At 37.3% G+C, this 26,554-nt stretch overlaps 6 protein-coding genes and 1 pseudogene across 9 annotated transcripts; 3 read left to right on the forward strand and 4 right to left on the reverse strand.

The window, feature by feature from the left end:
- Positions 1 to 330: 330 nt before the first annotated feature.
- On the reverse strand, positions 331 to 1,742 carry LOC145897913 (choline/ethanolamine transporter FLVCR2-like). The gene is made up of 2 exons (XM_082986398.1): positions 912 to 1,742; positions 331 to 591 (listed from the first exon to the last, which is right to left on the reverse strand). Exons 1-2 carry the CDS (start codon positions 1,740 to 1,742, stop codon positions 331 to 333), a joined length of 1,092 nt encoding a protein of 363 aa, XP_082842524.1.
- An 808-nt stretch (positions 1,743 to 2,550) lies between these two features.
- On the reverse strand, positions 2,551 to 4,485 carry LOC145912588 (choline/ethanolamine transporter FLVCR2-like). The gene has a single exon (XM_083000114.1). The coding sequence runs from the start codon at positions 4,002 to 4,004 to the stop codon at positions 2,589 to 2,591; it is 1,416 nt and encodes a 471-aa protein (XP_082856240.1). The 5' UTR covers positions 4,005 to 4,485; the 3' UTR covers positions 2,551 to 2,588.
- A 3,100-nt stretch (positions 4,486 to 7,585) lies between these two features.
- LOC145898019 (UNC93-like protein) lies at positions 7,586 to 9,339 on the forward strand. Its single transcript, XM_082986497.1, has 6 exons — positions 7,586 to 7,634; positions 7,880 to 8,029; positions 8,183 to 8,364; positions 8,444 to 8,732; positions 8,837 to 8,984; positions 9,262 to 9,339. Exons 1-6 carry the CDS (start codon positions 7,586 to 7,588, stop codon positions 9,287 to 9,289), a joined length of 846 nt encoding a protein of 281 aa, XP_082842623.1. The 3' UTR covers positions 9,290 to 9,339.
- Positions 9,340 to 9,532: 193 nt separating this feature from the next.
- On the forward strand, positions 9,533 to 10,395 carry LOC145912673 (protein unc-93 homolog A-like). Its single transcript, XM_083000231.1, has 3 exons — positions 9,533 to 9,746; positions 9,945 to 10,112; positions 10,181 to 10,395. The coding sequence occupies exons 1-3, from the start codon at positions 9,620 to 9,622 to the stop codon at positions 10,264 to 10,266; spliced, it is 381 nt and encodes a 126-aa protein (XP_082856357.1). The 5' UTR covers positions 9,533 to 9,619; the 3' UTR covers positions 10,267 to 10,395.
- A 760-nt stretch (positions 10,396 to 11,155) lies between these two features.
- LOC145912566 (clotting factor G beta subunit-like) lies at positions 11,156 to 17,233 on the reverse strand. 3 transcript variants are annotated; one of them, XM_083000102.1, is made up of 12 exons: positions 16,653 to 17,232; positions 16,241 to 16,356; positions 16,096 to 16,185; positions 15,767 to 15,899; positions 15,230 to 15,340; positions 14,936 to 14,997; positions 14,373 to 14,539; positions 13,864 to 13,965; positions 13,653 to 13,804; positions 13,193 to 13,350; positions 12,501 to 12,648; positions 11,156 to 12,080 (listed from the first exon to the last, which is right to left on the reverse strand). In XM_083000102.1, exons 1-12 carry the CDS (start codon positions 16,735 to 16,737, stop codon positions 11,989 to 11,991), a joined length of 1,416 nt encoding a protein of 471 aa, XP_082856228.1. In that variant the 5' UTR covers positions 16,738 to 17,232; the 3' UTR covers positions 11,156 to 11,988. The 3 variants fall into 3 exon arrangements, with proteins under 3 accessions (XP_082856228.1, XP_082856220.1, XP_082856212.1); XM_083000094.1 differs by having other exon boundaries at positions 12,441 to 12,648; XM_083000086.1 differs by lacking the exon at positions 11,156 to 12,080 and having other exon boundaries at positions 12,094 to 12,648; positions 16,653 to 17,233.
- A 912-nt stretch (positions 17,234 to 18,145) lies between these two features.
- Positions 18,146 to 22,801, forward strand: LOC145912561 (kelch-like protein 24). The gene is made up of 12 exons (XM_083000074.1): positions 18,146 to 18,427; positions 18,946 to 19,069; positions 19,395 to 19,548; positions 19,723 to 19,937; positions 20,070 to 20,213; positions 20,287 to 20,371; positions 20,551 to 20,648; positions 20,883 to 21,081; positions 21,251 to 21,391; positions 21,645 to 21,806; positions 21,914 to 22,055; positions 22,111 to 22,801. The coding sequence occupies exons 1-12, from the start codon at positions 18,303 to 18,305 to the stop codon at positions 22,226 to 22,228; spliced, it is 1,707 nt and encodes a 568-aa protein (XP_082856200.1). The 5' UTR covers positions 18,146 to 18,302; the 3' UTR covers positions 22,229 to 22,801.
- A 1,812-nt stretch (positions 22,802 to 24,613) lies between these two features.
- On the reverse strand, positions 24,614 to 26,439 carry LOC145912656 (EGF-like repeat and discoidin I-like domain-containing protein 3; annotated as a pseudogene). The gene is made up of 5 exons (XR_014403312.1): positions 26,322 to 26,439; positions 25,985 to 26,077; positions 25,350 to 25,505; positions 25,092 to 25,272; positions 24,614 to 24,870 (listed from the first exon to the last, which is right to left on the reverse strand). The product of XR_014403312.1 is annotated as an EGF-like repeat and discoidin I-like domain-containing protein 3 (transcript).
- Positions 26,440 to 26,554: the final 115 nt, after the last annotated feature.

Consider the following 26,554-nt stretch of genomic DNA (forward strand, 5'->3'; position numbering starts at 1 on the left):
GGTAATATGTGAACACAAACGGATAATGCAATAAAAGTTTGATCAATGATAAATAAAAACATTTTCGTGTTAGAACCTGGAAGCATGGAATTGCCTTTGACCAACCAATAAACCAATTGTCGATTTCTCGCCTTTAAATGAATTACTTCTGATGATGCCCAAAGGATAAATCAATGGTATAAGATAACATTTATTGCTGTCAGCCCTTGATGGTTGGTTGCGCAAAAGGTTGTATTGCTAGGACAATTGGTGCAGTTCCAAAAACCCTAAAATCATAGTAACACCATAAAATGACACCTAAATAATCAAACGACAATGAATCTTTTTCAACTAGTTTTCATATTCTGACAGAAGTTTAGTTGTTTCCGAAGTTTCAGCCTCAAGACGACGAAAAGGCAACTTCTGCGTAATCATAAGCACAGTTGCAATTACGGTCATGACAAAGGGAAAGGTCAGAGAAGCAGCGGCCCCAGATTTCTCCAGCAAAACTCTTCCTACAATTGGATAAGACATGCGCATAATGCCCACGCCTGTCATGATAAGCATCGTAACTTGCAATGTTGGCAGAGGATAGGTTACCTCCATCACCAACTGCAAACACACAACTGTAGAAGCTCCTATAAAGAAACCCACAAGGATCATAGCGGCATAAACCATAGACAATGACTTAGATAATATGCCTATCAATGTCAATAAAGTGGTGGCTGAAACCGACATTATAGATATTATCGCTATAGCCCTGTAGCGTTTAGTTTTTGTGATGATCGGCCCTATGAGGAAACTGGCTACAACATTACCCAGGAACACATCAGCACGAAACCAGTTGTTGAGTTAAGGTTTTTTTCGTAAGGGAACTGTTTGTGCAGCACTGACGAGAGTAGAATTGTGTAGTTTCGTAAAACCGGACTTACAATTCCAATAGAAGCCCAAACGGTCAGGAAGTGTCGATCGGTAAAAAGTTTCTTTAAAGTTGTTCCAAACTGTCGCAGGTCATCCTTTACCGACACATACTTTGCTCTCTCCCGAGCTTGCCAAATTTCCGCTTTGGCCTGTGCAATGCTAGGAGGCAAATCGGGCTTGTCTTTGACAAAAACAAGTGTCATTATGAACGCAACTGCCAGAATTCCAGAAATCGTCCAAAATACATACGTCAGTTTTAATCGTATGTCATTAATGCTATCCGTAATAATCAAGAAGTTGGACAAGGTCACCGCACCACCTGCTTCCCCGACCGCTCGGCTTACGGTAAGAAAGGCATTTACATTTGCCATTTCGTTAGCTGGAAACCAAATAGATGCTGTTGCAGTTTGCATAGATGTTGTTGCTATCGTACTTAAGCCCTCTGAAGCTTGTCCAACTATAGCAAGTGGAAATCCGGAAGGAATCCAAATGGATATGCCGTCAAGGGCAAATCCAAGAAACAAAAATCCAGTGGTCGTTAGAGTTGCTGCTTTAAATCCGATTCGCGCAACAAGAAAAGATACAGGAGCTGTCGCAGATATAAACATTACAGCCTGCGTGATTGTCAGCCAGTCTATTTGCCAAGGTTGTACTTTGTAGAACTTGGCCAAAACGTCGTTGGCTGATCCAAATAGCGACTGATTAAATCCACGATTACCAATAATTACAAACATAAGAAAAGCCACAAGAAATCTCGTTTTGTAGGTCTTGATTTCGTAAGTTGGTTGGTCGTCGTGGACATTACGTCGGTCTCCACTGTACACTGGTTTGTCTTCTTCCATTTTTCTTTGTTATTCACAACACTCACTAACAAGCAATCGTGTTTAAACCTGAAAATTCGATATATTTCGTCGAATTGCTTTGCACATCGAACCCTTATATTGATTTATACGGTAAAAAGTACAGCGTAGCTCTTTGTCGTTCCTTACTACATGCCGAAAAATTGGCAATTTTGGAGCTAGAACATAAATAACTGCGTGAGTGCATTTCCCGATGCGAATTCAGTTACTCTGTTACATTTCAAAAGGAAGGAAGGTAATCAAATTTCTGTAAACTACAAGAAAGTAAATTCAATTTTATTTTCCAATTACAGTCCAGCCTCATTCTCAATTAAACTTTTGTTGTGGGAAATAAACCTAAACACATGCGACTATGTAGACAATATGTTAAAATACAATTGTGATAGCGTAAACAGAAAATACGCAGCGTGGAAACGAACAATAGCAACCACATGCGTCGAGAATATTGTTTCAAAACAATTTGGCTCATAATATTTAAATGTGCAAGAATTTTTATTCGGTCCTGGTTTGCCCGCTCCAAAAGACGGATTCAGAATCATGTACATAAATTGGTATTTGACTAAACGTAGAACTGTGTACGATGTGAACACAAACGGATAATGCAATAAAAGTTTGATCAATGATTAATAAAAACATTTTCGTGTTAGAACCTGGAAGCATGGAATTGCCTTTGACCAACCAATACACCAATTGTCGATTCTCATTTTTAAATGAATTAATTACTAGGTTGTATTGCTAAGACTATTGGTACAGTTGCTAAAATCCAAAAATCAGAGTAAAACCATGAAGAGGTATCTAAACGATCAAACGTTAATAAATCTTTTTCAACTAGTTTTCATATTCTGGCAGAAGTTTAGATGTTTCCGAAGTTTCTGCCTCAAGACGACGAAAAGGCAACTTCTGCATAATTATAAGCAGAATTGCAATTACGGTCATGAGAAAGGGAAAGGTCAGAGAAGCAGCCGCCCCATATTTCTCCAGCAAAACTCTTCCTACAATGGGATAAGACATGCGCATAATGCCCACGCCTGTCATGATAAGCATCGTAACTTGCAATGTTGGCAGAGGATAGGTTACCTCCATCACCAACTGCAAACACACAACTGCAGCAGCTCCTATAAAGAAACCCAGAAGGATCACACCGGCGTAAACCGTAGACAAAGACTTAGATAAAACGCCTATCAACGTTAATAAAGTGGACGCTGAAACCAATATTATAGATATTATCGCTGTAGCCCTGTAGCGTTTAGTTTTTGTGATGATCGGCCCTGTAATGAAGCCAGCTACAACGAACATTAACCAGGAACCCATCAGCACAAAACCAGCTGCTGAGTCGAGGTTTTTTTCGTTAGGAAACTGTTTGTGCAGCACTGACGAGAGTAGAATCGTGTAGTTTCGTAAGACCGGATTCACAATTCCAATAGCAGCCCAAACGGCCAGGAAATGACGATCGGTAAAAAGTTTCTTTAAAGTTGTTCCAAACTGTAGCAGGTCATCCTTTACCGACACATACTTTGCTCTCTCCCGAGCTTGCCAAATTTCCGCTTTGGCCTGTGCAATGCTAGGAGGCAAATCGGGTTTGTCTTTGACAAAAACAAGTGTCATTATGAACGCAACTGCCAGAATTCCAGAAATCGTCCAAAATACATACGTCAGTTTTGATCGTATGTCATTAATGCTATCCGTAATAATCAAGACGTTGGACAAGGTCACCGCACCACCTGCTTCCCCGAACGCTCGGCTTACGGTAAGAACCGCATTTACATTTGCCATTTCATTAGCTGGAAACCAAATAGATGCTGTTGCAGTTTGCATAGACGTTGTGGCTATCGTACTTAAGCCCTCTGAAGCTTGTCCAACTATAGCAAGTGGAAATCCAGAAGGAATCCAAATGGATATGCCGTCAAGGGCAAATCCAAGAAACAAAAATCCAGTGGTCGTTAAAGTTGCTGCTTTATATCCGATTCGCGTAACAAAAAAAGATACAGGAGCTGTCGCACATATAAACACTACAGCTTGCGTGATCGTCAGCCAGTCTATTTGCCAAGGTTGTACTTTGTAGAACTTGGCCAAAACGTCGTTGGCTGATCCAAACAGCGACTGATTGAATCCACGAATACCAATAATTACAAACGTAAGAAAAGCCACAAGAAATCTCCTTTTGTAAGTTTTGATTTCATAAGTTGGTTGGTCGTCGCGGACATTACGTCCGTCTCCACTGTACACTGGTTTGTCTTCTTCCATTTTTCTTTGTTATTCATAAAACCAATTGACAAGCAATCGTGTTTAAATCTGAAAATTCGATATATTTCGTCGAATTGCTTTACACATATGTATATACACACGAACCCTTCATTCATAGTGCAAGTTTAGACATCCTTATACGGTTAGATTTTGTTGAAAAATACGGAGTAGATTTTTGTCATTCATTGCAACTGCCGAAAAAATCACCCACTTTGCTGACGATGATCATTATTTCCAAGCTGATGAAGTTTACGACGAAAACATTTGCGAAATAAGCAGGATAAAAAAACTGAACCATGAAAGCCACGCGAATGCGAATATGGCTGCTCACAGACTTACGCCAAGCAATGTCTGCTTTGCAAGTGTTACTATTCCGAGTCTGCGCACCTAATCTTCACACAACCCGGTTCGACGCATACCATAGGTCCGTGTCATGCGAGAGGAAAACTGTTACAACGACACAACATTTGTGACATGTTGAGCGCACGATTTTAACACGATTAATGATAAGAACTGCACGCGTTGCTGATGTTTTTTCGCTTTCAAAGGAAGTCGTTTCAAAAACTTGCTTTGCAGGATTGTTTTGACTGTCGATTTCCATTCGGTTTAGCTTTGCTAACTTTTTGATGATTTTTTTACAGTGATTCAACAACATAATGCCTTTAACTTATTCATGTAATCAAAACACCCACGCATAACTATTGAATAAATTATATCTTCCAAGTTGTCGTAAGCACGTCTCCACCAATTAAGTACTCTGACTTTGGGAAGTTTTTATACAGCATTGGTGCTGTATTTACTTTGAGATAGTGCACCAAAACGGGTAATCCTAAGAATCTGTAGTACCGCCTGGTGGTAGTAGGTGATGTAATGGAATCAAGACTTTGATAATCAATTGTAATTTTGAAGAATTTATTGCATCGGGATTGTGGTTGGCGCCTGACAACGTCAAGGTTTATGTGCTGAATCGAAATTTCTCTTTTGGAATTACTGGCTTACCGGTACTCGCCAATGTTTCTGACTTTTGTGCACAGCAATTATAAGTGTCAAGTGAGCCACTTTCTGGATGGTACAATGTGATTGCAACTTTATCCTGAAGAAGTTAATCACGGTTGCAATCGATTTGGTGTCAGATTAAATCAACTCAAGATTTGTCGAAAACGTATTTGTACAGATCAATGATGAGACGTACATGTCATCAAACTGAAAGTATGTCCAGGTAAACATTGTAGTATTGATCTGCAATTATTAGTGCTTGCCGCAATGGAGTGAAGCACTCGCATAAGAACGTGACAATTGAGATTTAAGGTTATTTTATGAGAAACTTATTCATGAAGTATGGATTGATCAGAGTTTGATTGGCCATAAATACATCCGATCCATGTTTTCTGTCCAAGAACTTTGAAGGAACAAGCACACCTAGCTTTATTGCTTAAGCTTTTATACGCCTGAAACCAACACCAAGCATGATTAGAATAGTAACTCAACTATATAGATGGTTTCCTTTCAGGGTCGATCATTAAAACTAAACGCTACATGGAAATTGCGGTAAAATTTAAGCATTGGTTTTAGTGTTCACTTTTCAGGCGTTACCGGTATATTGAGTAATTCTTTGATAACAGTATTGTACAGGCGTGATTGTTGTGGGATTCTCTATAGGAGATTCTTCCTTGATTGGATTCGAGTTGCTGATGGAACGTACACTTGACTAGGTTGATGGCCTGACCGTGAACTATCAACCGTTCGTAACGGCGTAATTAAAGTTTGTTGTAACTATCAGCCAAATGTATTTTTTTCCGAGTAACAAGAACAGATACAGGAGCTGTCGCAGATATAAACAATACAGCTTACGTGATTGTCATCCAGTATATTTGCCACGGTTGTACTTGATAGAAAATGGCCAGTACGTCGTTGGCTGATCCTAACAACAGTTTGTTGTATCCACGAATCCCGATCCTTACGGATATGAGACTCGCAACCAAAGTTTTCTTTTATAAGTCGTGATTTTATTGTGTGGTCAATCGTCATCTCTGATACATAGGTAAAGTCTGAAAAACACTTCAACTCAAACATTTATCAAAACATTATTTTGATATTATCTGCAGAATCCAGGCCAAATTATGCATTTGCTAATATGTTACTGCGTCTTCCCATTACATAATAAATCAAAGATATAAACACAGAATACATCATGTTTATACATTGTTGTAAAATAGGGCGCAGTTGAAGCGTTTCTATTTGCCTAAAATTGTAATTATTCGATTGTAGTGTTCGTTCGTGAAACCTACTTTCATTTACTCGCTTTAATTAATTCATATATATTTTAGCGATTATTATAGACACAAATATCACTGAGCAAGGGCATTTCTTACAGGGCACGATACGAGAAGCGTTTAGATATGATAGACTGCATCAATACCTCATACGTAAACTACTCTTTGTCTATTCGAGTGCACGGGCCCAGCTTTTAATTGTCAGCTGTTAATTAGTTAGAATGAAAAACCTTGAGCATTACTTGATTTATTTTTTGGAGTTTAACCAAGGCAACATGTATTCCACCACAATATAGGGTTTGTTCATTATCGTAGAATGTGTTGCGTTTTTTCGTGCCGAACAAAAGCGCTAACAAATCACAATCTATACACTATTTCCAGCGCAAGTGAACTGCGAATACGTTGCAAAAATGTTTTAACCGCACGTAGCCTTGAGAAGCGTCACGGATCAACGATTTAAAGTAACAGCGCACATATTGCGTCTGGTTGCATTTCAGCTAAACTTGGACTTGAAAAGCAAGTTCTACTGGGGTGGAAAAGTAAGTTTGACGGAAATCAGTTGCTAGTGAAAGCACTCCGATTAAACCGAATTTACTTTGTTACGAAAGTCATCTTCGGAAATTTTGGAAAAATATTTTTTAACTAACCTTTAGGACAGTCCGTAAATTAACGAAGGCTAACTAGCCTCGAGGCTAATCTAAATTCTATACCTAGTCTGTAATCACATGACGACTTTTATGGTGACGTCATTAGTGATATTGTGACTTTCGACAAGTTGGGTTGGCGTGTGCCACAATTTTGAAACCTTTTGGTTGACGCGAGTTCCAAAATGTTGGGGAGCTCTGCTCTACCCCAATGATCCGCAACGAATCTGCTGTTAAACCTGTTAAATCACGTTACCAAGCTCGGCCAAAACTTTTACGCTCGACAAAGTTCAGCACATCGCTGTTGGTGATAAATTACTAAACCGCGCTTGCTGGTTGTCATGAACTTCAACATTTATAGCTGAAAGTCCATTAAATTTAATCAAAATGTTCTTATATAAAAATATATGAGCTAATATTACAATCTGCGTGAAATTTGGTTTGTTTTATAACCAAGTCGTTGAAATCACCTGTCGTAATCCAATAGAATTGTTTATCATTTTAATAATTTATTTACATACACAGGGTTCCCTGAAAACACAGTAATTTAGTTATAAGTTTGTTGGTCTGTACAAGGAAGCAAATGTACCGGCAGGAGAAGAGAAATGTTAGGTTCAGGTTTGCATTGTTTACGGTTGGCGTTGGTCTGACGGTAGGGTCGTATATGTCAGTGCTCGCTCTGCAGTCAAGCGTTAACATAGTCAACGGCGTAGGTAAATAAGACAGTGTTCAATGTTAATTGCGGATTTAAAAGCAAACCGTAACAAATACTTGCCCTGGTAGAAATTAGTTTCATAATTTAAACACCTCATGTTGGGAACACTATATGCATTTAATGTGTAAACTCTGTTCAACCATAAACAGTAATATGCTACATATCCATATCTGTGTGTGTATGTAAATGTCATGTACAAGTATTTCACAATTAGCTGAATGTGTTTTGGTACTTTTATTTTAGGGGCGACATCGACCACGGCTGCTTATTTCACCGGGACAATATTCGTCATCACAGGCACCCCGGTGGTGTTCCAGTTCCTTAGTGTTAAAAGCGCACTGACATCCGCTTACTGCATATACTTTCTCTACATCTGCTCCAACTACTACCCAAGTAAATGCATTGATATTTTGTTGATATTTCAAGCAAATCAAATGATCTTTATTTTGCGGCAAAAAAAAAAAATTCGCGGATGGAATAAACACAAGAAAATAAAGTGGCGTGGACTTTTGTATTGAACCATCGCTTTAACGTGTATAAATTCAGATGTCTACGTATTGACCGCCAGCGGAATACTTACGGGAATTGCTGCAGCTTTAACTTGGCCTTCGCTCGTGATATATTGCGCTCATTTCGGAAAAAGATACGCCAGGTTTGGAAAAAGGGAATGTGACTTCTACAACGCTCGGTTCCTTGGCCAGTTTTCATGCATGGTCTATATATCTATGGTAACAATGTTGTTTAGGTAGAATATTTAGGGAGTTTCAACACAATGAAAATATATTTGTTTCATTAACAATTTTGCAGCTTATCAGCAACCTTGTGTGCTATTCTATACTCTATATTGGGGGGTCCACCCAAGTATCCACTTTCAACTTAACGAACCCGAACAAAACATCACAGCAACGGGATTATTCGATTTGTGGAGCCAACGACTGTCAAGACCCGAATGTGACGCAACAAAATCTGGTGCAGTATGTTCCCCCTCAAACCACACTGTTTATCACGCTCGGTGTTTTAATGGGACTGATTTTGATCGCCGCAACCATTCAGGGTTGTTTTGTAGAAAACGCGGAATTGTGTGTGGATGACAAAGGTAATTAGCACATTAAAAAACAGGTTTCATCGTTGGTAAATAAGATATTATATTATGATTTGCTAAACCTTATGATTTGAGTTGGAAATGTACTTTTATCACAGATGCCACACGACGAACGCCTTACATTCAACAAGAAATTCCCTTTCATGAGCCTGTAAACCCGATAATGAATCAACGTGATGATATTGCTGTTAAAAATCAAATTAAAGTAAAAGTTCTCACAAAACTCTTTTTGCAAAGTTTTAACAGGTGAGAATATTTTTTAATCGCCCGTAGTCTCAATGGCTAACAGAGACTCACTAACGGATTAATGCAAATTATTATTAATAATCCCGAGTCGTATGTCTGTTTAAAAATTTCTACGATATATACATTTCGCCTGTGTTTGCAGGCATCATCAGTATCACTTATTCAAATCTATTTCTATATAACGTAGGAACTTTAAACAGACAGACGACTCAGGATTATTAATAATAATTAGTTATAACATGGCTACAATTTTTAATGCCAAACATTATTTTAAAAGGTGTTTCCAATTGCTCTGTATTCTCTAAAAAGTGCGTTTCATCAAATGTTGAAAACAAAACAACTTCTTATAATTCCCACTTCGTGCAGTCGTTCGTTTATGTGGAAATGCAAAGAGCTCTAACCTCATGCATTGTTGGTGTTGATCAGGTAATATTCACAGCACCACAAATTTATGTAATCGAAACTACTAAAGTCATACTATCTTGACTTAAAATTCACAACTTTATCTGTTTTTTTTTTAATTTAAGGTGCCTCTGTGCATGGCCACATTCAGTGCCAGTAACGCTTTCGTTGCATTTTATTGTGGCAAAATATCGGGTAAATATGGAAGGCAATTGCCACTATTTTTGTGTACAATGCTGGAAATTGGAACATTCTTAACCATTTTGTTGTGGAGTGCAACTGAATCATCCAAGTGGATTGTTTACTGCCTAATCGGGTTGATGGGTATTGCAAACGGAATTCGTTCCCCCGTTAGTGCAGGTATTTTGTTTTTGTAGCTCAGTCCCATATGGCGTATCGTGTGTTCAAATTGACATTGGCAAAACAATAACTTTGTGATCTTCTGCGTTTGTGGTAAATTAGCAGAAGACGAAAAATTAAAAAAAAGGGTTTTCAATCCAGCAACACCATGCAAGCTGATAGATTTTTCGTTGTTGTTGCAAATACCCGTTTTAACAGAAGCTCACGCTGCTTTCTTCCCTGAGAACCAAAAGACAGCTATGGTGGTTTGGTCTTTTTGGTATCTTGCTGGTTATGCTTTTCAATCTGGTTGGAGTACTGCAGTGTGCGTGAGGTACAAGATTTACTTTCAGCTCGTTCTGTTGGTGATCAGCATGGCAGCATTTAGTAAGTTTTCCGTATTGTGGTTATTTACACTTGTATAGATTAAATCCTTGTTTTTTTTGTTCCGCCAGGCGTGGCAGAGTTTAAACACAGTAACGATGGAAACCTGCTAAGAGAGGTGGCCTCACGAATTTTGAAATGTAAATCGAAAATGTAAGAAACCTTGGCCCGCACAACTGGATTCGGAAATTGTTTTTAATTTACTGATGAATTCATGATAGGGTTTTGTTACGTCCGTGTATGTTGGCAAACAAAAAGAATCTATTGTGAAATGAAAAAGGACGTTTTGCGACCTTCCACTTTGCTTAATGTGCAAACCTTTTTAATGCGCGAAAATGTGGGTTACGCATAGATTAACCACCTTGAAACGACCCACAAAAAATGCCTGGTACGCTGCAGTGCATGTGCTTGAATTGCATTTTGATACAAAGTGGCGATGCACAAGAGCAATTGTTTTGTATGGGCGAAAATCGCTTATCTTGCACATACATTTCGCAAAAGCAAAATTTTTTGACAATTGATCCATATAAATTCACTTATCTCCAGAAATACGATTTTACAGAGTTGCGTTGGATGAAATATAACAAGCCAATAAAAGTGTGTGTAAAGTTATTTTTTGTCCCAGATAAACATCACCTAAACTGCATATCTCGTAGAGCATGTACATATTTGCAACGCCACATAAACAGCACAAACAATTATTGAACAATAATAAAAAATAATAAAACTAAAAATTAAAAATCAGTCAGATTATGTAACGGGAATGCGAAAAGCGTTACCGATGCGTAAAAAATCTTGCTACGAATCGTCGCAGTTATTTTTAGCAGTTTTGAAAAAGTTCCAAAATATCTGTTTGGGCTTGTTTGAATCTAACTGGAAACAGCATTATGCAAAGTCATTTGCATCGCCGCATGTCAGACGAAGCGGCGAAGAAATACAGCACGTACATTTTATGACAGAAGAGCAGTACATTTTTAAATTGGAATAAATTATGATCGAAGGCCATGTAAAAGCTTTACCAATTCCCAAAACAACTCCAATGACCGTCAACATGTATATATCTGTATTGTTCATTTTGAAGCAAAGTGTATTTGATATATTAAATATACTCTCTATTAGCCACACGAAAATAGCATTTGTTTCTGCCCATGCGGTTGGAGTGAAATGGAGATGGAAAAACGACATATTAAGTGAGATCTTTTGGGCAAGATTTCGTTCAAAAATTAAACAAACATATAAACTTCATTGAAACTTTCAAAAGACGAATATACGAGAAACAATGACAAATTAATATATCGGAGCGCTTCAAGCAGCAAATGAGAAGGCAGCAATACAAGGATTACGTGATTTTGTCCAAACAAATAAACTTTTTCTGGTAGTGGTTGGAGCAGATGTAGAGAGGGTGAATGACGTAAGCAACTGTTGGCGCTCATTTTACACCCATATACTGGAAAAGCACCGGAGTAGATATGATCACGAAAACAGCTGCGGTGGAGTATATATATAGAAAGCAGCAACACAAGTAAAATTACATGAATATTTCTGTTAATGTTTTATGTCGATAAAACATATCATTGCACAGTAACACATTAAAAAGCGTTCATTTGGCAACACGATAAGGTACGCATTCACCGTTTAGTCTCGTTAGGTTAATGTAGATGCAAAAACGTTACAAAAGGTCATTGAATAAAATTATTTCCTATTTTACCTGTTACAATCCTCACATAGTATTGTTTTTTTTGTAAATGATTGACAAAAAATGCGCCATAAAACCAATACCAGTTTGCAGAAATAACGAATTTAAATACTTGTGGAAAACATTTCACGTGTACTCCGCAAACACAAATATTGGCTAAAACACTTCCCGGCTTCATGAATATCAAAAAAGTAGGTGAGTAATTGAAATTACTACGATGAGAAAACGAAACCAACTAAACAGCGACTGCTGGTGAGGCTGCCACGCTCCACTACCTGTAAATAGGATAATTTTTGTCATTTTTTTGAAAAAAGTGTAACAAAGTAATACAGGCTCCAAAATACAATGCACTAAACATGCGTGACGTAAATGAAGTAGCACTTAGTGGTAGAATGGTTGTTTTTGTTTGTTAAAATCGGCATGCTTGTTACTGAAGTAATGTTAGTTTGGCAGCCTGCTAAAACACAGGGATATTGTACATAACTTTCGGTGTCTTACGTCATGCGATTTTGGCCATCCAAGAAGTTAAATCAGTGATGTTTAGTTATCTCGTACAAATAATATAAATAAATTAGTAAAGCAATAACTGGATTTGCAGAGCATGAGCGCAGATGAAAGCAATAAATCAAAAGTACTAGAGTAGATGTTATGCTGCGTTGATTGTTCGTTGACATTGCTCCAGATTGTATTCCTACTGTTTTCTTGAATCCAGTTGTAGAATGAGGCAACATCCGTGAAAACTCCGGGAAACTTTGGATCGGCGCAGTCAACTGCGAACGAAGTGATTCCAACTTGGAACCAGGTTTCACCAGCCAAGCATAAAAGCGGCCCTCCGGAATCACCCTGCATTCATATCAAGTTAAACCTTTTATATGCAGAAACCACAAACGGCAGGTAATCGCATACCGTTCTGCAAACAATATCTTAACAACCAACCATTTTGTACTTTAGAAAATATTTGGAACAGTTTAATGATTAAACAAATATTTTTCTTGGTGATAACATTTGCAAACAACAACAATTTAAATTGTGTAAGGTGATACTAATGACCACTGTTTCGACCTATAAGGGTCTCATCAGTGCAGCTGGTGTGACTATCAGACGACTTTGCTGACCAAACGGCAAAAACAAAGACTTCCATTTTCGTTATGACTATACAATCACCGTCATCCGTTGGGCACCAAACTAGGTGTAACCTCACAGGGAAAACAAAGTGGAAACACTATGGCCAAGCAAAGCTTAACCAATAGTGCCGTCAGGCCACGTGTCACAATAATCATATGATAAGCAAAACCATCTGCGTATAACTTACACAATTCATATTATTGGCACCACTTTGTTTAGCAACAATTTATTTCACACCGTTTCATGATACTAATTACTTCACCTGACAAGCGTCCACGCCCCCTTTTGTAATATCACCCGCACACAGTTGAGAGTCCAGCAGTGTGACCCGATTCATGGCATAATTGCTGGCACAGATATCTTTGTTGGCGATCGGTAGTCGCACTTGGAAAAGTCTGTCCGGTGGTTCGCCGTCATAAGCTTGAACATAATATAAATATATAAGAGTTAACATCAGAATTATGTGAAAATCTGTATTTCAACTAAACGTATACGTCGACAGCTCAAAAAATTAAACTTTAGATTAAGTTTGGAAACAATTTGGAAATGGCCAGGCTGCAATCTTTTGCATGATTTACCAAAAAAGTTTCAAGTGAGCAGAGAGCTCGAAAAGCATTGCAACTACTCCATTAAGCGCAGTGAAAAGCAAATTCAACCAATATCAATCCCGCTATTTTGTTCTGATCCCCCAAATTGGTTAATATTAAATACTTTGTGTTTACCGAGAACTCCCCATCCAACCGCGATACAGATCATTCCATTTTCCAATTGAAGCTGACCGGGCATCGGCAAACATACCGGCTTGACAATGGAGGTGTAATTTATTGGCCTTTCAAGCGTAATAATTGCTAGGTCGTATCCTTGATCTGATTGCCTTTGAACAAAATTCAGTTACAGTGGTTTAAAATTTTAAACATGCGTATCGTCAAGTACCCGGTAAAATTGGGATGCACCGTTATTTTAGACACCGGCAGTCTTTGTTCACCATCGTTTCCGCTTGTGCTGTATCTTCCCACATACACAATGTACGAAAAACTAAAAGAATTAAGTTTACTTATTGTCAGATTGGACACATATTCCTCATGCTTGTTTACACCATGTTAAAGCACTCTAAATCAGTGTTGCACAAATAAAATTAATGACAATTGATGACTGCTTGTGTAAACGCTAGCCCAGTGCCGCAGTCACCAGCTGCACGTATAAGACCTTACAGGTCGAAAACAAGGTGTGCATCTATCTGCATCTCTTAATAACATTATTATTTAATTTGCCCACATGTTCAACTCCTACTTACCAACGTGTAAACCAATGTTTAATGCCAGTAATTCAGTTTACATTATATTTTAGCAAATAATATTTTCTTAAGTCAATCCAATCTGCTTGGAGCAAAGGTATAATTACGGAGTTTAGGTCGAGCTGAAAGTGATTGCCGGAATACTTACGGAAGTGGTTGGCGATCCTCAAAGCAGTGCGCTGCAGTTAAAAGGTTGTGGTGGTTTATAACGGAGACGCCGCATAGAAACTGTTCGTCGTTATTCATTCGATACAACATCCCGACCCAAGGATAGGAATCCTTCACTGCTGCATTTCCACCAACTATTCTAGGATCCTGTTAAGAAAATTTCTATAAAATGACTGAAAGCCAAAAATTCATTAGATTACTTGACCAAATGCCAGCACCCAAGTCCTGCCACCATTGATTCGCTTTAGGTTACGTTAACTTATTTTGTGACATGTTTATACGTGCCTTACTTACTGTTTGCGTTGTTGGGCGGAAACTTCTGTTATTTGCTTGGTTTCATTGAGCGTAACTTTTGTTTACTACCGTTATACCCATGCAAAAAGTATCTTGACCCATAAAGCCCCAACGCAATCATTCATCTTAAACACATTTTTTAAGCAATACGAATAATAACACTGTTGGTAAAGTGAATAGGTTTGGCAAGAAGGCAATAAAATCAATTTACTTAAACATTCATGCTAAGGAAAAGGCACCATATCTCACCCAGGTAAACTCAATAGGAACGTTCGTTTTTCCGCACTGTTCCAAATCTGATGATACGTGAGCTACAGAAATAATATAGATTTGTGGTAAACATAAACCACAGGTTGGTTCATTAAACTCTACATTTTATTTTAGTTTTGATATTCAAGACTTAAAATTGTTCGTCTCAGATTGTGAATTTTAAACATTTAAAACTAACAATTTAAAAAAAGGTATTTGTTTGATAGGGAATAAAATAATATTTGGTACAGAACTTTGCCAGCAAGGCAAAACAGACTACATAAATCTACCTACCGCACTCAATTTCATCGTCGCCATTTGCACAGTTTTTATTTCCATCACATTTATTTACCAAGGGAATACATTGTCCATCCCAGCAAGTATATTCGTCGCGTGGACATTGGTCTAAAATGTGAGGTTACTAATGAATCTTTTCTTTTTCTGTTTTTTACCAAACTTAAATTAGTAAAAAAAAAGTTTCTGTGTTTACTATGCGGTGATTTACAGCTGGATGATGACATTTTTGTATTTATATGCAAACAGCGATATGTCTTTTGCTCACTAGTTTGACCAAAATCGTCGAAAACTACAGCATATCTGTGCTTAAGTACATTAGTGTTTTTAAACACTGTGCTTTATTGAGATATCAGAAATTTGCTTCATGCCGCATTCACTCAAAGAACCTCAACGCAATGCATGTATAGCTGCACGGAACGATATCTTTTTTACATCGCAAAAAAAATAGTTTAAATTGTGGCTGTTTAACTCGCAGTTAGTTTTATACTTTAAGCTAATCCCGCTTGAAATCCGGCAGATTGGTTTTGGGCTTACCTACGCTGTTCCAAGATAACCAGAATCCTTCTTCTTCCCTGTCATTATCGGAGCGGAACACAACCCTCACTGTATTGCTGGACGAAATAAAGTTGTGAGGGGAAACTTGTCCGCATAGTTTTCTTCCAGTGTACTGTATTTAATACAGCATGTTTTCAGGTTTTTGGTGTTGGTTTAGAGTTCATTCCTGTTACAATTGACACAAGACTAGGCGACAATACGGCATGGCCACGTTAACTCACACACCACATTCTCCCAGTGAAGGAATACGTTAGTCGGACATTCAAATATTAATTTTTTTGCGAAAGAGAATGTTGTCCTTATCTTACCAACTCGTCACCGTTGTACACAGCCAAGGAGTCGTACTTGCACAATTTATGCGTTTCTATGGAGAAGACGTAAAATGTGATTGCTATAACCTGTAAAACATCATAAGTCAGTGACCAAGAATGTTTTCATATACACTGTACTTGCTTTGTTAGAAGGCGCTTCAATAATCCATTCACAAGCGATGTTGCCAGGGTAGCGTTCCGGATAACCCGGTGAAGTGATATTGCCTGACACCGCTGTTGACGTCATATTTCCACATACTGTGAAAGAGGGACATGATTTCATACCAAACCGTTTTTATGTACAGTTTGGGAATAACACAGTGATGAATAACACAGTCTTTATTCGGTGACAACTTATTCTTTGAAAACAAAATCTTATGAAAATAAAATAACTAAATAAGCTATAATAAAGCGCTTATTTGGGGATTTAAAAGCAAAAAAGCATATGGTTTGACAAAAAAAAATTTTCTGTCATTACAAGCAATTTATAATATGTTGTCACAAAAGCGCAAGTAGAAATGCACGTTAATTTACACAAAATGTAACATTCATACCTGATGTGGCGCATATGCGTTTTTGTAGGCCCACGAAGAACCCGCTCAATAACAAATTTATCCAAGCGGAACGCATTGTGAACATGCGGAACGCATACGTGTCTGTCCGTTGTTTTAAAAAATGCCACAGTAGCTTCAAAATTCCGTACTTAGTGTTCTACACTGGACTGATAAAGTCATAAGGTTCTCACATATATTTTATAATGTGCATGCACTAATCCTTCATGTTCCAAATAACTAACTTTACAATGTAGACTAACATCTCTGCTGTAGTGTCTTGAATAAAGGTTATTTAACTTAATAATCTGTTCTTCTGGCATTACCTTGAGGAAGCCTTGTTGAATAACAGGCGAAACGTCGGTGAATAAAGTTACGTTTTATATATGCCAGAAGAACAGATTATTAAGTTACCATATGCCTGGCAGCAACAGGTTATTTAGTCTTCTACTGATTAAATTAGGCGCCAAACAACTTGTTAGTTGTCTAAACCGTCACTACAGATATCACACAGTTTTGATGATACAGCGAAGAAACGGTACAACTTTCGAAAACACCCTTCGTTCAGCCGTGGTACGATTTCAGACGGCTGACGTGGGGACGCCTAATGGAATGCCCCATGTCATCACAGCCCCAGCGCATTTCGCCCCATCGACGTAATCGCTGCCTGTCAAGCGTATCACTGAAGACAGGAGAAACACAAAGGATCCAAATTGTTGTTCACATCATAGGCTAAATTGTTTTTATGTATTTTTGTGCGTGTATTTCAAGTTATTATTGATTAATTTATTTTTTAAATTGAATTGGTCGACACGTATATCAAATATGAACAGACTAAGCTTAAATTACAATGTTTCAAACTTGTATTTCATTGGTCAATAAATACAAGGTGTCAATTTATGTCCAAATGGGAATAAGTTCCAAATTCTCGAGTAGTTATATATTTCCAAAAAAAGTTTGCCTAAAAATATTAAAATATATTTGTGCTTGTTTGGGGAATTTGACAGAAAAATCCCCTCATGGAAAACTTTTTAAGGAACAATGCAAAAGAATAAAAATAAACATAGGTCACGTGGTAACAAAACGTCCAATACATTTTTTAATTGTTTGTGGTATTTTCCTGTGACAACTGTAGTTTTCGAGTAGTTCTGTATGTTTAGGAATGCATTTCCACGTTCAGTACCTTCATTCTGCCACAATCGCAAAACAATTTTTTCAAATAAAGTTCTACATGATTGAGTAGCACTTCTCACTAAGGTTCATCCGATTATTGCAAATTCAGTTCTTTTCAAAATTCAAATGAATTTTGTTTCAATAATGTCGGTTTAAATTAAATTTTAACGGCAGTTACTGAACCTATTTCACCACAAAAAAATACTTTTGCATTGATCAGCACATCGGTGCAAATATGGAGATTTTTGGGAAAGTTGGCGGTCGGAGTTAAGGTGGGGTCAATATTGTTCACTGTTGCGGAACGCTTTTGCCAAAAGTTTTAGGTTATTGCTTGTGTCACTGGATAATACTTTTACTTCCTCTTTTGACTTTGGAAGATCATTGTATTCGAAACTGTGGCCAATAGGAAAAGCCCACCAGAAAATGGTTTTATAAAACCTAAAACAAGTATATCAAAGAAAATTTGTGTGTCCTGCTTTGATGTTAGTTAGTTGTTTTGTCTATAATCTCCACAAAGTTTATGTGTGCTGTAGCAACATGGATTGTGATGATGATAAACATGGTTTACTGATCCACCAAGCATGGATGACAAATCAATTGAATGAGTAGGTATTTTTTAGTTAATTGGTATAACTGTGAACTATTTATGTGGTATTAGTTTCGACACTGCCAACTACATGCTGTTTTCCAAAAGTTTTAAAAATTTAACCCATTCAACATAAGAGTGTATTGTGTGTTTCGATTAAAAAAAAATTGCAACAAATTGTCAAACTTTAATTTGCATTTTGATCGTCAAAGGTTGATGGGTCCGACTTTCCTTAATTTGACCAGGTTACAATACTGATGTATGTCATATTATTGCAATTCGAAAGTCATCACAAACTTTTAATGTGTTTGTGGCGACAAGCACTTTTTGACCCATTGCTCCTCTTCTATTTTGAGCTAAAAATTTTGTAAAACATGTTTGCTTCTTGATTGACTAATAAGTTTCTCAAAGTGAACTTTCCAAATGATGTGTTCGAGATAACCTCTTTGAATCACATGTTTTTGTTATTTCATTAAGTCATGTAAGCAATACTTTTGTTGCTTACTTCTTTAATTTGTTATTCCTTGCCTTTGTTAGAGATCGTTTGGGAGAAAAGGCAACATGTGATTTGGTCCTTAAATCTGGAGAGTCATCTTTCTGGGTTCACAAATGTATGATCATGATTGCATCAAAATTCTTCAAAAACATGTTTACTGTTGAGGTTGGTGGATTTTCGAACACGAACATCTAGAGCGAAATTAATGTCCTTTTCATGGTTCAACTAAGATACACAATCTTTGATGGGTTTGAATAAATGCTCATTAGCAAACACTTTTATATAAAATCGTAAATGTGATGTTCCAAAATTTAAGAAAAGTTATTGTTGTTTTTCATTAAAATTTTATATACAGCATGTCATTGAGCAGGATCTTAGCTTTGTCTTTTCTATTTAAAATACTTGTTTTCTTTTAAAAAAACGGCATTTATATAACTATGCTATTAAGCTCAAAATGATTGGTTGGATAAGCTTATTCTACTGCATTAAGATGAAAGAGAAGTATTCGGAAGGTGTTGAAATTCAACACATTCCTCATCATCGACTTGGAAACCTGATAGACTTTGTTTACACTGGTCAAATTGAACTTACTGAAGACAATGTAATAGATGTTTTGGATGATGCAGAATACACACAAATCGAAGGTTAGATTCTAATTGTTGAAAAAAAATGATGGTACTATTGGTTGTCATAAAAAAATTATTTATTTGACAGAGTTTGAGCTTTAATTTTGTGATTACTAAATAGTTTTTGAATGTGTTTCTTTTCTCCCTAACTATATGGATACCACTACTTGTGTTGTGTTATATTTCCTGCAGCCCTAAAAAACCAATGCGAACTGTTTCTTATAAAAGCCATTGATGCCAACAATTGCCTCAGACTTCGAGCATATGCACAAAGGTACAATCTTGAGACTGCATTTTGTGAATGCAGCCAATGGATTGCCCAACACTTAGCGGCTGTAGTAGAACTTGAAGACTTCATGAAACTTGAAGTCGATGATGTTTTGTGCATAATAAAGATAAGAAAAAAAGTGGGTGCAATAAATCACTTTTTTATCTTGTCGGTCAAACATGCGTTTGCTTTGTGAATTTAATTGAATTTGGATGTTCGCTGTGTAATATACACCAGCCACAACAGAACAACAATGTTCTAACTTTTACAGAACTGTGAAGAAATTGCATTTAAAGGAATAATGGGATGGGTTAACCACAACCCCAGTCAACGACAAACTCAATTCGCGAGCCTTTTTTCTTTGCTTGATCTCTCATTAATGGCCACTGACTTCAGGACGAAGGTGTTTAACGAGGTACATCATTTACCTCCACACTGGCGTTTCCATCCATTTTGTCACAACAAATGTGTCTTCTTTTTGTTTGCAGACACTCGTGAAGCAAAATCAAACTTGTGCCAACGTTTTGGAATATTTGTTGAAACTCACAGCAGTTCCACAAAGAGCAGCTGGTGGTGGGTTTTGGTATTTAAACGTTTGTTTGTCCTGAACAAATCGTATCGGCTTACTACCTTTAATTTACACAGAGTCCATGATGAACTAAAATATATTTTTCTAACCTTTTGTTCAACTGGTAAATTTTTTTTTTTAAATACATTAAAGTTATTTTGTACATTTTGTGTTTTTTTTGCAGATCAATTTCTTTTGATCGGTGGATCTGTCTCCCTGGAAACTTCGGTGAAGAGCTGCATTGTGTATGACGTTATCACCAGACAATCGGAGCATTTACCAGTGAGCAAGTTTATTAGCGATAACAATTGCCTTTTGCTGCTACATAACAACCTATTGATACGACCTCTTAAATTTTAAACTTGGGTCTTCTGAGATTTTTACAATGACAACTCCTTCTCTTTGTTTTCGGTTGATTTCAGTGTACTTACGTTTTTTTTGTTCGAATGACGTTTATGATTGACAAAGGAATAACAACAGAACAGCGCAAGACAGTGATACTGCCATGCTTTTCAGGACCTTGATCGCAACTGCTGTGCTCCGACCTCGATAAAAGTTGGAAATAATGTTTACGTTATGGGAGGTGCACATGATACTTATGGGAGATTGACACAAAAACGTTGCCTTGTTCTTGACTGGACAGATAAAACCAAATGGACTAAAGTTTCTGACATGTTGGAACCTCGCTTGTTTTGTGGTTCGGCATATCTTAAAGGTATTGTTAAATGTTTTGTTTATTTCACGCTTTCTAGCATACAGATTCCTAGTTTATGGGCAAAATCTAAGTGTGCGAAGAAATTGACTGGTATCAAAAAAGTTATCGTATATCTTTTGCCGTCGTTGAGGGTACAAAGCTTTGGCTCAAAATCTTATGTTGTGAAAAGATTACATTTACGTGGTTGGCGGAAGTTCCTTTCGAACGCACTTGGCTAGTGGTGAAAAGATGGACATCGGATCGGGAAGATGGACCAAAATTAGTGACATGTCAAGTGCAAAAGATGAACACGGAATTGCAGTGTGTAATGGTAAAGCTTGATATGTAAAGTCTTTTCTCGTGTTTGTTACGCATTATAACAATTCTCAACGTCGTTCCATTTTTTAATATTATACAATGATGTTTAAACACTTCTATTGAAAGCGCACAATATGATACACCAAGCCTTATATGGGGTTCAGTTTTGCAGTAAATCTGTGGTTAGTTATGAAGTGGAGTAACTAAATTATAATTTCTACGTTCATTTGCCATTAGTACCCACTAATGATAAACAAATATTTCAGATTTGATTTATAGCATTGGTGGTCAAGACGAATTCTTCAAACCGTTATCTGTGTGCGAATCGTATGACCCACGCTGCGAAAACTGGAACAAAGTTGCTTCTCTCGATGTTCCCACATATGGAATGGCATGCGTGGAAAACAATGGAATGATATATTCCATAGGTAGGGGAAGTCTTTTTCGACAGCCTGCTGTAACAAGCTAAAGCATCAAATTCCTAAGCTTGTATATGTATGTTATCTCGATTATCCTGCTATTATATCACGTACAGGAGGGTGCAGCAAAGACCAGAGACAAGTTGTCCGCTACGACCCAAGAGCAAACAAGTGGGAGAACTTATCACCACTTCGAATCCCACGTGAACGTACTTGTGGTTGCGTTGTGGGGAACAAAATTTTCGTCATTGGCGGAACGTAAGTAAGTGTTAAAAAAATTTTATCAGCAAACGCATTGTGTTTAATATTGCAGAAATGGTTTGGCTCCATCATCATCATCGGTGGAGTGTTATAATTCAAGTACAGACATCTGGACAACTTGTTTTGATGTGGAAGTGCCGATATTTGCGGCAACAGTTGTTGCTGTTTGAAAGCAAATTATGAAGTTTGAAATTTGAGTCAGTGTTCACTTTTTGCTTCCCCTGCACTTTTATGGCCATCACGCTTAGTTTCATTTTGATAATTTCATATTATATATGTTTCAATTTTTTTAAAAAATTACGATTTAAATTTTTTCAAAAAAGGCGGACTTATTTTAACACTGTAAATACACCTCAGGTGCAAGAAAAGTCAAATTTCTGCCGAATGCCCCCCTTTCATTCCTCTGTAGCAAGTTAATTAAAATGACGTAACAAAGCAATTTGTATTCAACAATATTGAAACTACTGCTTGATTATCAATAAGCCCCATGCGCCTTTTTTAAATTGATTGACCATCTTATGCAAAAGCAATAATTTACAAGTGAAACACGATGTTTCCAAGTTGTTGTAGTATTCCATGAAGTCTTGTTTATTTTCTTCTGTGCGCTATGAATAAAAACTAGTGGAAAAAGGTGATTCACATTCAATATCTCTTTCTGCTTTTGTACCGCCTTTGGGCCGCATATCGGTATTTCTATTGAAGAAAGATTCGCCGGTGGGAAATGTCTCACTAATACTCTGCCATGTCAGCACGTAGCATAGCAACCGGTGATGCAAGCAGGTCAAATTTAGGGTTAAATAGGCAGGGACGTATGTGCTGTGGCCAGAGTTTATTTGCGTGTTTGAAGCAGTTTCAGTGCATTTTTTTGACATTTTCATTAAGCTGGTCATTTGGTGCTTGGTGTTGTCAAAAAGTTAATTTAAAAAGCATCAAAATGTTCATTGGATTTAGCTAAAAATTAAATCACAGATGCAGTTTACTGTCATTTGTCATTTTATGTTAGGCCTGCCTCTTGTTTACACATTCAAATTAGTTGCAGAATAGTTGCTTCAAATAAAAAAAAGGGGCATTTCACCCCTCGTTTGGACATTTTTTTAGCAAAAAAGCTGCAAGATATCCTCCAGTGGGCAAAAGGGCTGCAATCATTTCTTTTTCTTTGAATAGTATTTTTCTTCAGTTATTTTTCTGTGGTTTGTTTAGCGGCAACTACTTGCAAATTCCGCCAATTGGAATAAGAACACCAAACAACTAATGGCCGAAATATTTTCAAAGGAACCTTGGCCGCAGTGTTTTCAGACCTTTGAGTTTTTGGCAGCAAGCTGTAACGAGCTTAAGTATCAAATTCCTAAGCACCGCGTAAGCTTCTACATGTATGTTATCCCGATAATCCTGTTATTATATCACGTACAGGAGGGTGCAGCAAAGCCCTGACATCGCACACCGCAATTACGCTGCTGGATAACCGTCATTATTTCTTAAAAAAAACAGCAGCTCAGGTGAACCTAGTCTATAACTAGTATATGTCAAATATGTATTGTCAAAAATGTAAAAAAAAAATTAAAATTATGTATTGTCAAATATATCTCACGAACAAAACCAATGCAAGTACAAAACCTCATCAAATACCGTTATAACTTTATTCCCCATGTAACGCACGATGATACAGCCAGGCGCAGGTAGGCAACAGATCTAAGGCGCATGTGACACGGAAAAATAAAACATGTTAACAGTTTAAATAAGAGTTGGTCATAACTTTAAAACAATTTTGGCGAAAAAAGTAGCTTGATACGGCGACTGGTTTCTGAGATACAGCTGATCAAAGTCGCACTTTTACCGCTGCGAACGAAATCGTGCGAAAGCGGAATTATTGTTGCGTGACGTCATATTAGGCGCTTTGGCCGTGCGAGTGCTGGCAGCAAGCCACATGCGTAGGAATGGAAAACATTGTAAAACTGGTTTAGTATAGTATTGCATTAAACGTGGGACAACAAGTGAACAAGAGCTACAATCAAATTTTGATGTTAATTTGAGCTGCAGACATATGGCCGCTGTTTCGACCTATTAAGTCTTAGTTAGTTGCGTACTAATAAAATAGTTACTGGGACAGGGTGTTCTTGTTGTTACAGCATTTATGATCGCTAACGTGATACATAAAATTTTGAAAACAAGACAGAGACAAACCTAGGACTGGCAATTTGACGGTAAGCCTTTGCAAACGACCTCCCCTCCCCCCCACGTGCTGTCTTAATGCAACTGCAATCAATTTTTTTTCTGTTAAGTAATAGTAGTCCCCCTTCGTGAGTCATTTGACCCGGAAACTGTTTTTGGCAAACAAGAGAAACTGTTACCAGGTGCAGAAAGGCGAATTACCTCTAAAGCTAAATTTTCAAGATTCCTTAAAGGTGTGTTTATATATCGTTTATACAATAATATTATTTAATTTTGTGGGATTCGTATTCCACACAAAAGGGGTTGGTCGTGTCGTAAGTATGGTATAAATGCAGTTTAAAGCTTCTACCTGCCCAGAATACAACAACAGTTACATTAAAAAAAGATGTATTTTTCCAATCAGTTTTTATTTTTCAATGTTAGTTCTGTTACAAATAATATCGCTGATATGCTGCATGTTAAATATATACATTGTGATATTGTTGTTTGCCACAAGTCACTCTTATGAAGACGTCAAGTATTCGTGACGCACACTAATGCCATCATTCCACTCTTGGACGACAAGACGAAGTTTCACTGCAACCACCGGTTCGTGGAAGACGTTGATTACCTTTGTGTCCCTATCGCTGTTCCCATGAAAAAGCTGCGAAAAATGTTAGGGAGTAGTACCAAAAACTGACTAAAACAAACGATTGGTTAGAAGTTTTTTGGTATTTCATGTCTTAACCAGAATGTTTCCAAAAACAAGTTTCAATGAAAGTGGGAACAAAGATCCTGTTTAACGTGAACTGATTTTTTTTGCAATAAAGGGTTAGGAAGGTGCAAAAACCAAATTTAAACTATTTCAACAATCAACGTAAAAACCTCGTCCTTTTCGCCCGTAGAGTCCTGGACTGTTTTCAGTCATTGTCGAAAGGGCCCATGAACATTATATTATATCGCGTCACCCATTGTCTAGGTTCGAAGCCATTTCTACCTTGTGTAATAACACCGGTAACTTTGGTTGGTTTGTCCAAAGTGACTTGAATCCATTCCCCAGGCTTATCTAACAAACATTACTGATTTTTTATAATTGACAAATAGAGGAAATTGTACGTCTAAGTGCTTGTCACATATACATACTGATTTTAGCAGCCCAAGCCCCGATATGCAGACCCGGTCTGTTGGGTGTGTTCAGTCGACCATAACGGGCGTGATGTTTAGCATCCCATTGGCTTGAAGATGACAAGGCGTGGTTCGGGACTTTTCCAGACTTCAGCCCAAGTTTTTTAAATGAATCTGAGAACAAACGTTGCTTGTAACCGTAGGCTATGCAAATTTCGACTTGACTTGGCACAATTTCTGTTATGTCTATGTACGTGATTAAGGTGCATATAGTGAAGCAAAAAGCCTCTGATTTATGTCAGCAGATTTTATATTGACAAATCGATTTCGCTTGTGTAGGTTACCAAAGGCATCGTCAGTTTCTTATTCAAATAGACTGACGATGTTATGGTAACCCATAAGCGAAATCGAAATTATTGAAAAAATATAATCTGCTGACGTAAATCATTGACTGGTTGCTTCACTATATACACCAACTAAAGTAATTTGCTGTCGCAGATAAAAAACAATGCCTAACCGAGGGCTAGATCCCTCTACGTGTATACACGGTTTCAAACCAGTGGTTTATGGCACACTTTTGTAAAACGCTAATATCACAGTACTTATGATGTGTGATGATTATTCTGATAAATCGTGCTTGTTATTATTCTCACCAATACATGGAATTGCTGCCATAGTTGACGATGAAAGCCGATTTGATAAAATAATATTGCCTGCTTGTCAGTACAGGTTTATTCAATTCCGATCTTAAAAAAACTCACTGTTTTAGTTCGTAAATAGCCACACAATATCAAAATATATGATAAGTAACTGTAACGTGTTTCATGTCACGTTTATGTGAGTTCATATTTCACATACTTATTGGATTTACCAGACAAATAGTTAACTTCCTTTTACAGAACATAAGCCTTTTCATTTACAAAATTATTCTGTCGCAACTTATTTTGTAAAAGCACAGTTATTTACAATATTGGTTAATTCGCTACAAACCTGTTAGAGTTTTCAAAATTACGAAAGTTACATCAAAAAAGTTGAACACAGGGTTTGACACGGAGTTACTTTTCATGACTTCACGCAAATTAACACAATTCACATTCAAAAGTGCATCTAAAACTCCATCTAATCTCAGCTCTTACATGACGGGGTTTTATGCATATTTGCAGAAAGGAAAAAAGTCATAAACGTTTAAGTTTTACGTGAAAACGTGTTGACATTTCGAAACC

Source organism: Ascidia mentula, chromosome 1 (assembly GCF_947561715.1).
Source record: "Ascidia mentula chromosome 1, kaAscMent1.1, whole genome shotgun sequence".
NCBI classification, from domain to species: Eukaryota; Metazoa; Chordata; class Ascidiacea; order Phlebobranchia; family Ascidiidae; genus Ascidia; species Ascidia mentula.